Raw genomic sequence first — 12,385 nt, 5'->3', positions numbered from 1 at the left:
CAGAGAGAGGGAGAGAGAGAGAGAGAGAGAGAGAAAGAGAGAAATGGGGGCGGGTGAGTGCGAGAGATGAGGCAATATGTGATGGTAAAAGACCACATTCACTGTTATAGAGCACAGTACCAGTGTAACAGGTATTACAAACCGCACCGTTCATCTGCGCATCGACTATTCGACTGGCTTTGAAAAAAAAAAATGGGCTGGGTTTTGCCTGAATTTCACATCTGATAGCCTGAGAAGATTTAGAAGTGTCATTTTTGGACATTTTAAAAGGATTCCATGATCTTTGTCAAGACAAACATGGCAGAACAATTCCAAGAAAAGGATACAAGGCTTCGGAAAAGACATGCAGCCTTCTAATAAACTGGACTGTGCTTTTTAGAACATTCTTTTTTAATCGCAAAAAGTTTCTTTACGGAGCGCAAAAGGGCAGAACTGAGCAAACCTCGTGAGATATTCTTCAAGCCGGTTTGCTGTTGGAAGAATGGAGTAAGGCTGGGATCGTATATGAAAGCTGGGATTGATTATTCCAGATCTTGAGACATGGCTCAGTCTGAAGACATGCCGAAGGAGGTGAGCGCTGAGGAGAAGGGAGAGAGCGAGTCCGCCGGGGAGATAAAGCGGGCTCGGACCATGGCTCTGTACAACCCCATCCCAGCCAAACACAACTGTCTCACCGTCAACAGGTCTCTCTTTATCTTCGCTGAGAATAATATCATAAGAAAATATGCAAAGAGGATTATAGAGTGGCCATATCCTTTCATAAGCCTTTTGCCAATAATACATTTACAAGTTGCATGCAGTTATGACTGATTTGTTTACTTGTGTTGTCTTGCCTGTTTTGTCTTTTGACTGAAGTTACCTGCCATTTTGCTGTCAGCTGTTTTGTGGAAACATTACGGACACATTTAGTAAAAGCCAGAAAGATTAAAAGTTAGAAAAATCATTTGTCGGCAACAAGTTCTGTGTTAAAACACACACTTGATTTTTCTAGACTTATCTCGACTTTCTAGACTCTTCAGGCATTCAGCTCTAAGCAAAATGGTTTGCGTTTCTACCATTAAAAATGTAAGACTTTGTGGTACAAAATGCCATAGAAGATGCTTTTTTCTCTAAATGGTTCCATAAAGAACCTTTAACATCTGAAGAACCTTTCTGTTTCACAAAAGGTTCGTTGTGGTGAAAGAAGGTTCTTCAGATTAAAAAAGGTAAGAAAGAGATGGTTCTTTAAAGAATCTTTGACTGAATGGTTCTTTGTGGAAACATAAATGGTTCTTCTAAGGCATCGCTGTGAAGAACCTTTTAAAGCACCTTTATTTTTAAGAGTGCAGACACTCGTTTAGGGGCGCAACAGTTTAATAAATCATAGTTCGCAGTCAGAACCACTTGTGAGAGCTTTACATATACTGTATAAATAGTGTGAGAAATGCTAAAGTGCGTTGGGGAACCTCTACAAGCACACATTTACTACATTCTGTTGGTTTTATTTGCCTGCCATTAAGTGGCCAGACCAAGGTTAAGGTGAATGAACCCAATGAGATTTAAAGCATATGAAGAACTTTAGCTTTTCAGATTTTTCTCCTAAAAATAATCTAGTAATCTCATGTCTCTTTTTTTGCCAAGAAAATATGAAAGCAAACATTTCTCATTCTTTCAATACCACATAATCTGAATTATCTGTACATCTGATCTTGATGTCAAAATGTATAAAACATATCATTAAACATTTAAGGATGTACATATATTCATTCGGCATACAAAGAAGTGCAGGCAACATATGTGTGTATGTAGTTCTTTGTCATGGATTGGATTAATTCATGTCCATTAACAAGACTAGATTAATCAGCAAGAACTAACCGAGACTACACTCTTAAAAATAAAGGTGCTTTAAAAGCTTCTTCACAGCGATGCCATAGAAGAACCATTTTTAGTTCCACAAAGAACCATTTAGTCAAAGGTTCTTTAAAGAACCATCTCTGTTTTACCTTTTTATAATCTGAAGAACCTTCTTTCGCCACAAAGAACTTAAGGTTCTTCAGATGTTAAAGGTTCTTTATGGAACCATTTAGACAAAAGGGTTCTTCTATGGCATCGTGAAGCACCTTTATTTTTAAGAGTGTAGTTAACCAATGACGAGACACACCTGAATACAGTTCATTACCAAAGAACAGAACTTTAAAATTAAGACATAACATGTCACTGGGGTGGTACCTTTTCAACAGGTATACCTTTGTACCGTATTTACTCTTAAAGATTGCACATTAGTATGTTAAATAGATATATTATTAACTAAAAGGTACATATTAGTACCTTAATGCTACATGTTTGTACCATTTTGAGAGTGTAGGGGTGGATTCATAATGGCCAGAACATTGCATAACCTAAACTTTAAACTCAATCATAGCAACTCAAACTCAACAATGGCTTAATGTTGGTGGATGATGACAGCTGTGATCAAGATTTGTTGCAGTTGAGAATGATGCTAAACCACAGGACCATAGGTTTCTAACTTTGTGGCTGTGGCAGACCTAAGATTCAGGACTGTGGTGGATTTAGATTGCGACTGTGGTGGTGCTGGGCTGAATTTGTGATTGCAAACACAAGCAAATGGGCTGGGGTATCAATTACAGTGACACAACTTGACGTGCAGAACCGGCGGCACCTGTGACAAGCCATTGTTTAAAACTAACTGACATGAGTGCATGGGCAGGAGAGATGCACTTGGAAACAAGGCTTGGTGTGGTGATAAAGAGGCGGGGGTGGACATTGTAGGTGGATGAAAATGTGTGGATATGGCAGGCATTGGAGCCAGAAGCTTTAGCAAGCGTGACCTGAACAGGGGCAGACTGCAGGCTTGCCCTCATTTTGACCTGAGACAAGGGTCATGACATTACAACTCAACCCGGACATAACTACCCTTAGGGAACTCATATGCATCCTGGAGAGACTTGGGACATGAGTGGTCTCCATTGGATTGGTTTTAAAGGTGTCTTACTGGCTGGTTGCTTATAGTGGTCATGTTGGGTTTCCGGTCTAGCGAGTGTGGGCATCACTTCCGGTTTTGCTAAACGTCAGTGCAGAGAGCCAGAAAAAACTTGTATATTATCTTCAAAGGGGTCATCGGATGCAAAATAATATCCCCTTTTTAAAATCAGGTCATTCTCAGCTTCTTGATGGTGTGACAACATACCGACAGAGGCCCATGCTGGTTGATTGACATAAGCGCCTTACCTTAGACCCGCCCTCACCGAGCTGAAACAGTCCGACTCCATTGTGTTGACTCAGTGCAGAGGAAGACAAGAATGTCTCATATTGAGCGATTGAGGTGTTCTGTTGTTGGATGTAATAATGAACATAGCAGTCATCATTTGCTCCTGACATCTGAGCCGCTGAAGACACAGAGGATAACATTACTTTTGTTTTTGAAAGGAAAGCGCAGATCCCGATCTACATATGCGTCTATGTTCGTGCGAATCATTAGACAAATACGAATCTTTGCAAATTGTCTTTCTTAATAATGTGCTTGTTAGCAAGGTTCGCAGCTAAATGTGGCTAAATGCGGCTAAAGTAAACATTACGGCTTATCATCCCATGGCAGAGAGGGGTGGGGCGAGCTGAGCTCATTAGCATTTAAAGGAACATGCAACAGAATAGCTCGCTCTAAAAAGGGCTGATTTTGAGAAGGTAAAAATAGTGTTTTTTTACACTACCATTGACAATTTTTAACCAAAGTATGTTATAGACTTCTCATTAAGACCCTAAATCATCTTGTGGAAAATGGGCATCCGATGACCCCTTTAATATATGCTTACAAGATTTTATCACTTAAAATGCAACTAAGATTTACATGACTCTCATCACTATACTATAAATGTCAATCGAGTCAATGGCATTTGAAACTTGTGTATGTTAACAAATAAAGTTAATAAAACATACATTAAGTCTATAATACAGGTTTGAGCATCTCATTTGACAGTCAGCTCTCGGAAAATGTATAGTATTGCACATTGCACTATACATTTGAGGTTAGTGTTTAAATGAAGAAATCCCCTTGGATTTTGGCTAACCACCAACACTGAACTGCATAACCAACAGTAGAATGAATGAAGGAATCTCTGCAATGCATCTTGATGAATTTCCGCACAGAGGTACACATTAATGTAAGGAAAGACCGGATGTAAGCATGCCCACACTTGCATCGCCAAAACACACCAACGCCATCCTGTAGTGATGTGTCGTTCATGAACGATTCATTCAATTTGAACTAATCTTTATTATGACTCGGGAATGACGAGCACCATCCTATTGTTTCTTTACAAGAGACAGAAATTATGAGTTCACCTGTCGAGTCTTCAGGTTTGAGTCTGAAGCATTAATGGATACAGAAATGAGTTGATATTTCTCAAACTTTCTTACAAACACATTTACAGTGATTTGTTTCTGGTCTTAAATTGTAGCTTTTTATTTTTTCACAATTTATGCATTTGTGAATTTCTGTCATGTTTAACATTAAATTTGTGGCAATAAAGTGGCTTTAAATACCAAAGATACCTACATGTATTAATACTAGGGATGCACCAGATGTTCGGCAACCAAAATTATTCAGCCTAAAATAGCAAAAAAAAAAAAAGAAGCATTTTCGGAGTTTGGCCAAATAAGCAGAAAGGCCGAATAAAATTTACCGAACAATGAGGTGACACAATCAAATAGAGGTGCGCACAAGACTGTTTATCGAATCGCATGTCTTCCATGAGAAGAGAAAGGGCTGGTTGTTGCTGGTTACTGTATGATGACTGAAATCACCAAATAGCCTTAAACCATTAGTAAATAAGAGCATTATTTACGTTATTACTACAGAACGTTATGTTGTCTAATACATGCACCAATTGTATTTATTCTGACAGTGCTGCATGAGCTCTTTAGCCAGGGTTCAAAGTCCAAAGCACGAGGAAAATCTGCATGATGAGAATCATTTATAAATCTGCTGCTGTCAGCAAAAAGTAGTACTGAGGTCTTTTTGCGGGTTTCTGCCAAAATAAAAGTAAATTTCAAATCTACCAATTTCATAAATTTACTGTTGTTCTGTAAAATAAAATAAAAAAGTTACACAAAAATAATAACAATCATTACAACAGCTCTATTAATACATTTATTATAACAATAAATTGTTGTATTATAATAGATTTTTTTAATAGATTTTTTTTTTTTTTGAAAAGCAAGACAAAAGTGTAAAATTCAAATATTGCAAATATTAAATTAATGCAATGGTGAAAAAAAAATAGTCAAAATACATGGGGGGAAAAACATGAAAAAAAAAACATGTTCGGCCCAGTGTTTAATTTAGTTTGACTTCGGCCAACAATTTTCATTTCGGTGCATTCCTAAATAATCCAGTTAATAATATATAATGTTTCTATTTGTTATTTGTTGTGATATATTGAGCCAAAAGAGGGCACATGACAAAAAGAACAAACGACTTAAACCCGAAGACTCGAGAGATGAGCTATTCAATTCTGTTTCCTGGACTGCATGCCGTTATAGCCTATGGGGTTAGGAATGACAGCTTGAACCCGAAGACTTGAGAGCTGAACTTATCATTTCTGTTTCCGGTGCAGACTGCACAGCTTTAGTTTATGGGGATGTAACGTGACAATGAAATGAACAGTACCGATCGAAAGGTGAAGGAAACTGACTGCATAACCTAAAACAATGAATTAATCGTTTCTGTTTCTCATAATTTGGCCTTTGGTTGCATTATAGTGTTATTTCATTAACAGTTTTATTTGAAACTGTTAAGTAATAAGTAGCTGCGTTGTGGAATTTGGCTATTAACTTCTGCTGAAATGAATGAAATGACTTTAAAAAAGACTTACTGATTTTGATGAAGAAGATTCAAAGAGTCAGTAAAATGATCTGATCTTTTCTTCACTACCATCCTGTGCACCTAGCCAATTATTTGCTTTTACAAAGTCTTAATTTGTTTTTTGTTTTTGGATTGTACTAGAATAGGTTTTCATGCTTGATTGTTCCAAAAGCACATTATTTTCCATTTCCATACTTCCTGTTTCGATGAAGCCCCTCCTTCTGAAACACGAAATGTGCTTTGATTGGTCAGCTGGTCCAGTGCATTGGCAAACCGCTTAGAGTATGCAAATGTCACACCCTTATTATAACTTCAACACAAAAACATCATATCTAGCGCATCTCAACCAATCTGTGATTGGGAATTATTCAAAAGAGTGAATTTGTGACCGGAAGGAGTGCACTGGACTCAATTTGTTGTAGTTTTTAAAAAGTGTTTTCTGTTAAAAAGAATATCTCCTTTTAGAATAAAAAATCTCTGTAATCTTGCAGACCTTTTTATGCTCATACAGTAACATTACACACTAACTAAAGTAAAAAAAAGTGAAAAGGCATAATAGGATCCCTTTAAGATGCATTTTTGTCAATTCGATCCCATGTGGACAATGCCAAATACAAGTGTAAACAGGACCTGAAACTGAAGCTTGTCCACTTTCACCCACTTTTCAGATTGCTTTCACAGTGAAAACACTCATGTTGTTAAATATGTTCGAACAAACACTAAAGACTTCCTCCTCTCTGCCTACTGGCCTAATGTGTAAAAATTACGGGATGTGTTGTTGAAGCGCCCTAGTCAAATAGAATTTAATATTTGTCTAAAATTCGTACTTTGGTTTGAAGGCCAAAAAATGTAAAAAAAAAAAAGCAAAAAAAAAAAAAAAAAGCACAATGTTATCATTCCTGATTCTAAGACACAACCACCCTATGATAATAAAAAGTGGTATTTTTTTAATCTTTAAAAATAATATCCCCTTTTTAAAATCAGGTCATTCTCACCTTCTTGTCAGTGAGACGACACACAGACAGTGGCCACTCCCACGATAGTTGATTGACATGAGCACCTTACCTTAGACCCGCCCTCACCGACCTGAAACAGTCTGACTCCGATTGCCTTTGTGTCGATTTAGGTGCAGGGGAAGACAAGAATGTCTCAGATTGACTGATTGAGGTGCTCTGTTGTTGGATGTAATGAACATAGCAGTCGTTTCGCAGCTAAATTTGGCTAAAGTAAACATTACAGCTCGTCATCCCGTAGCAGACAGGGGCGGGGCGAGCAGAGCTCATTAGCATTTAAAGGAACATGCAACAGAATAGCTCGCTCTAAAAAGGGCTGATTTTGACAAGGTAAAAAGAGTGTTTTTTACACTACCATTGAGAAATTGTAACCAAAGTATGCTACAGACTTACTAAAGAATCATATCATCAAAAATGGGCATCCGATGAGCCCTTTAAAGCAGAAACAATCTCTATGGAATTTTCTATTGTCTCTTTTTGACAAAAGAATCTTATGTAAATTGCATGAACTTATTTTGCAACGTTAGAATGAAAGATCTGAAAAAACCCATACATACACCTACCTATAGACCCTACCCTCCAAGAAATAAGTGGTTGAATTTGGACAAAAGTGATTTAAACACCAGGTGTAACTATGGATGTGTCTCTCTCATTTACTTGTGATCCGATTGACCGAGTGCATCTTAAAACCAGGTGTAAACAGGGCTTATGACAAGGAATGCATAACTTGGCATAACTGAGATCACTGGAGAGGCAGCAAAAATGGGAAGCTCCTGGTTTGAGGCATGGGAGTCTGAGTTCCTGTTTTGTAGATGTGAACAGCTTGGGTGCTGATAGTACACAAGTTTGGTTTGAGATGGACATGACCTCATCTGTAGCAACTCTGAGCGCTGATTCATGGTCCATGGTCGGCATGAGCTGTGTCGGCATCTCATGGCTGTGAACGTGACAGCAGATGGAAGTGAGAAATCTGGCATTCTTAGGCAAACACTGAAAGAAATTTGAGCTGTCTCATTGAAATCTACCAAATGAAAAAGCTCACAAAAACCAGGCTCGCTGGAAAAGTGGCATTTCTGCAAGATGATATTATGTTGCTTCTTGGATGTTTCACAACACTTTCAAAATTAAATGTTTAATAAGTGGTACTAAAATCATGTTAATTTTATCTAAAACAAATGGATGTGAATCTGGCAAGGTTGAATGTATTTCAGCAGTATGGAAACTAAATGTCCAGTGAGTGGCGCTAAAAGGTTAGTACTCTACTACATCTAAAAATAACACACCTACATGATAGTGTTAACAAAAGCAATCATGGGATTAAAATGCATTTGCTAAAACTACCATGCCATTTTATCTTGTTTCTACAAGTCTTTGTTCTTTTTACTGTGACTTGTGTTTTACTGGACTCATACCTGAGTGCAATGCTGTACCGGGTGCGCTATCAAGCAAGTTTACTTTGTCTGAATACAATGTAGTTATGTTATTAGTCTATAAATTGTACTATGGTAAAGGTTTTTTTAAGGAAATGTAGTATTATGCAAAGTACCATGTTATTATATGAGTAATATCACACAAGTAGATATAGCTGTATATCAGCACTGCTGTGATTCGGCAATAGGCACGAGTGTGCAGATACATAAGAAACAATGGAGTGTCTTCAAAACCTCTCTTTTGTGCAGAACTACTTCTTTTTTTACCATGGATTTAAAGCTCAGTTTAACAGCTGAGCCTAAGCCTCTGTTACTAATTCCAAAACGTCACTTTACAACTAGTAATGACAAACATTGAGTTGCTTCATTGAAAATGTATTGTATTACACATTAAAAGTTCACTGTATTATGTAGTTTTATGAGAGAGGGATGGTCTGAGCGATCATGATTACCTGCATCTGATACAGAATTCATTCTTCATATTTACGATGAAGCATTAGTTTGAATGTCCGCTGAGGAAGCGTTTTCTTTGTCATAATGTTAATATCATCTGTTAAGGGTAATTTCTGATGGCAGCGCTGCTCAGTGCATTTGTTAGATGTGTCAAGCTGTTGTTGAGACTAAAAGTAACTTCCGTTTCTAATTTTTCAGTATAAAAGTTTTTACTGTTGACTCGTAAAATAGTCTCTTGTCACCATCACAAACAAAAACACAGTCTCTGTCAGTTATTTTTAATAAAGGGGTCCTATTATTTTCTTTTACAAAGTCTTTATTTTATTTTGGGGGCGCACTAGAACATGCTCTCATGTTTGGTGGTTCAAAAAACACATTATTTTTTTCCATAATTTGCATGATTACAATAGCTTTCTCCCCAGGCTGGCACAAATGGCTCAATTAGTTTCAGGTTTAACGAAGGCCCGCTTTCCGAAAAACCGAATGTGTTGTGATTGGTTAGCAGTCCCACTGCGTTGCGATTGGTGAACAGCTTAGACAGTGTTTCAGTCCTGCCACGCCCCTTCACAAAGCAGCAAGTTCCATTTACAACTGTGCAAGCTAGAGTAAAGTGATTCTTATATCTTAAATATAAATATTTTTCTTACAAAAAAAAAACAGCTACAGAAGGCTTTTATTTTTATTATGGATCTATGCACTTTATTGGACTTGTTTTGGACTGATGGAGAGAAACACCAGTCTATGCCGTTCTAAAGCTTGAGTGCCAGGATCATTTTCGAAACTCCTATTACATTCTTCTGAAATAAGGAAGTCATATACACCTAGAATGCATGGTGGATGAGTAAATAATATGCTACAGTAGTGTTGGTCCTATCGTAAAACAAACACTGTAGTCCAAAGGAGCTGTTCATTGTAGTTCTTGAAAAGGGATTCTTAAAAACTAAATATCTCTGTTTTTATGCCCAAACATGCACACCACACACTGACTAAAATTCAAAAAGTGAAAAAGCATAATTTACAGATCATGAGCACCACTGACCAGCATCTAAACTTATCAATTGTGAACGAACAGCTGCTGTAGCATACACAGAGCATGTTTGATCTTGAATCTCGAGAGTGAAAGTAAAAACTGATCATGCATTCAAAAGCTGTTTCAGTGCCTCATTTATTAATAGTGGCTCCCCGATGCTCACAATTTATATACAGAATAATTATCCAACCATATAATGCAAGTCAAGAGAATGTATTGTAATATACAGTCGTGGCCAAAAGTTTTGAGAATGACACAAATATTAGTTTTCACAAAGTTTGCTGCTAAACTGTTTTTAGATCTTTGTTTTAGTTGTTTCTGTGATGTACTGAAATTTAATTACAAGCACTTCATACGTTTCAAAGGCTTTTATCAACAATTACATGACATTTATGCAAAGAGTCAGTATTTGCAGTGTTGGCCCTTCTTTTCCAGGACCTCTGCAATTCGACTGGGCATGCTCTCAATCAACTTCTGGGCCAAATCCTGACTGATAGCAACCCATTCTTTCATAATCACTTCTTGGAGTTTGTCAGAATTAGTGAGTTTTTGTTTGTCCACCCGCCTCTTGAGGATTGACCACAAGTTCTCAATGGGATTAAGATCTGGGGGAGTTTCCGGGCCATGGACCCAAAATGTCAACGTTTTGGTCCCCGAGCCACTTAGTTATCACTTTTGCCTTATGGCACGGTGCTCCATCGTGCTGGAAAATGCATTGTTCTTCATCAAACTGTTGTTGGATTGTTGGAAGAAGTTGCTGTTGGAGGGTGTTCTGGAACCATTCTTTATTCATGGCTGTGTTTTTGGGCAAAATTGTGAGTGAGCCCACTCCCTTGGATGAGAAGCAACCCCACACATGAATGGTCTCAGGATGCTTTACTGTTGGCATGACACAGGACTGATGGTAGCGCTCACCTTTTCTTCTCCGGACAAGCCTTTTTCCAGATGCCCCAAACAATCGGAAAGAGGCTTCATCGGAGAATATGACTTTGCCCCAGTCCTCAGCAGTCCATTCGCCATACTTTTTGCAGAAGATCAATCTGTCCCTGATGTTTTTGTTTTTTTTTTGGAGAGAAGTGGCTTCTTTGCTGCCCTTCTTGACACCATGTCATCTTCCATCGTCTTGGCCTCACTGTGTGTTCAGATGCGCTCACACCTGCCTGCTGCCATTCCTGAGCAAGCTCTGCACTGGTGGCACTCCGATCCCGCAGCTCAATCCTCTTTAGGAGACGATCCTGGCACTTGCTGGACTTTCTTGGACGCCCTGAAGCCTTCTTAACAAGAATTGAACCTCTTTTCTTGAAGTTCTTGATGATCCTATAAATTGTTGATTTAGGTGCAATCTTAGTAGCCACAATATCCTTGCCTGTGAAGCCATTTTCATGCAACGCAATGATGGCTGCACGCGTTTCTTCGCAGGTCACCATGGTTAACAATGGGAGAACAATGATTTCAAGCATCACCCTCCTTTTAACATGTCAAGTCTGCCATTCTAACCCAATCAGCCTGACATAATGATCTCCAGCCTTGTGCTCGTCAACATTCTCACCTGAGTTAACAAGACGATTACTGAAATGATCTCAGCAGGTCCTTTAATGACAGCAATGAAATACAGTGGAAAGTTTTTTCGGGATTAAGTTAATTTTCATGGCAAAGAAGGACTATGCAATTCATCTGATCACTCTTCATAACATTCTGGAGTATATGCAAATTGCTATTATAAAAACTTAAGCAGCAACTTTTCCAATTTCCAATATTTATGTAATTCTCAAAACTTTTGGCCACGACTGTATATTTTCCTTCCATCTCGTAATAATTGTATTTAAGGGTTCCTGGTTGAGGGGCGGGAGTGATAGGATTACGATGCCACAACTTGTGCAACCCCAGTGCTGGGACACACTCGAGGACCATAAAGAACTGTTGTATAATAATCAATAATCTGCTCTGTAATTATAATTGGTGTCAATAGGAATTAAAGTTGTTTGTGATTTACTGCCAGTGTGTTCATTTCAGATGGAAATGAGAGTGAACTGTATGTATAGGTATGTTTTTATAGGGGTAGAGTAGTATTGTAGGTAGAGGCATGTCTTCATACAGTGGGGAAAACAATTATTTGATCCCCTGCTGATTTTGTATTTTTACCAATTGACAAAGATATAATCAGTCTCTAACTTTAATGGTTGGTTTATTTTAACAGTGAGAGACAGAATAATAAAAAAAAAAAAATTCCAGAAAACCACATTTCAGAAAAGTGATTAATTGATTTGCATTTTAATAAGTGAAATAAGTATTTGACCCCCTATTCGATGAGCAAGATTTCTAGCTCCCAGGTGTCTTTTATACAGGTAACAAGCTGAGATTAGGGGCACTCTCTTAAAGGATTTACCTGTTACCTGTATAAACGACTTTTGGGAGCTAGAAATCTTGCTCATTGAATAAGGGGGTCAAATACTTATTTCACTTATTAAAATGCAAATCAATTTATAACTTTTAAAATGCATTTTTCTGGATTTTTTGTTGCTGTTCTGTCTCTCACTGTTAAAATAAACCTACCATTAAAATTATAGATTTGGTCATTCCTTTGTCATTGGTCAAACCT

The 12,385-nt window shown here is 37.8% G+C and overlaps 1 protein-coding gene across 1 annotated transcript in view; it reads left to right on the top strand.

Annotated features, from left to right (window-relative positions):
• Positions 1 to 423: 423 nt before the first annotated feature.
• cacna1eb (calcium channel, voltage-dependent, R type, alpha 1E subunit b) overlaps positions 424 to 12,385 on the top strand; it is a 119,387-nt gene continuing 107,425 nt past the window's right edge. The window contains exon 1 of the mRNA XM_073849236.1: positions 424 to 749. Within this exon, the coding sequence (XP_073705337.1) occupies positions 541 to 749 (209 nt within the window). The 5' untranslated portion in view covers positions 424 to 540. The remainder of the gene's footprint in view (positions 750 to 12,385) is intronic.

The sequence above is a fragment of the Garra rufa genome, chromosome 10 (assembly GCF_049309525.1).
Source record: "Garra rufa chromosome 10, GarRuf1.0, whole genome shotgun sequence".
Lineage (NCBI taxonomy): Eukaryota > Metazoa > Chordata > Actinopteri > Cypriniformes > Cyprinidae > Garra > Garra rufa.
The sequence above is the reverse complement of the archived record's forward strand: the minus strand, read 5'-3'. Positions and strand labels throughout refer to the sequence as shown.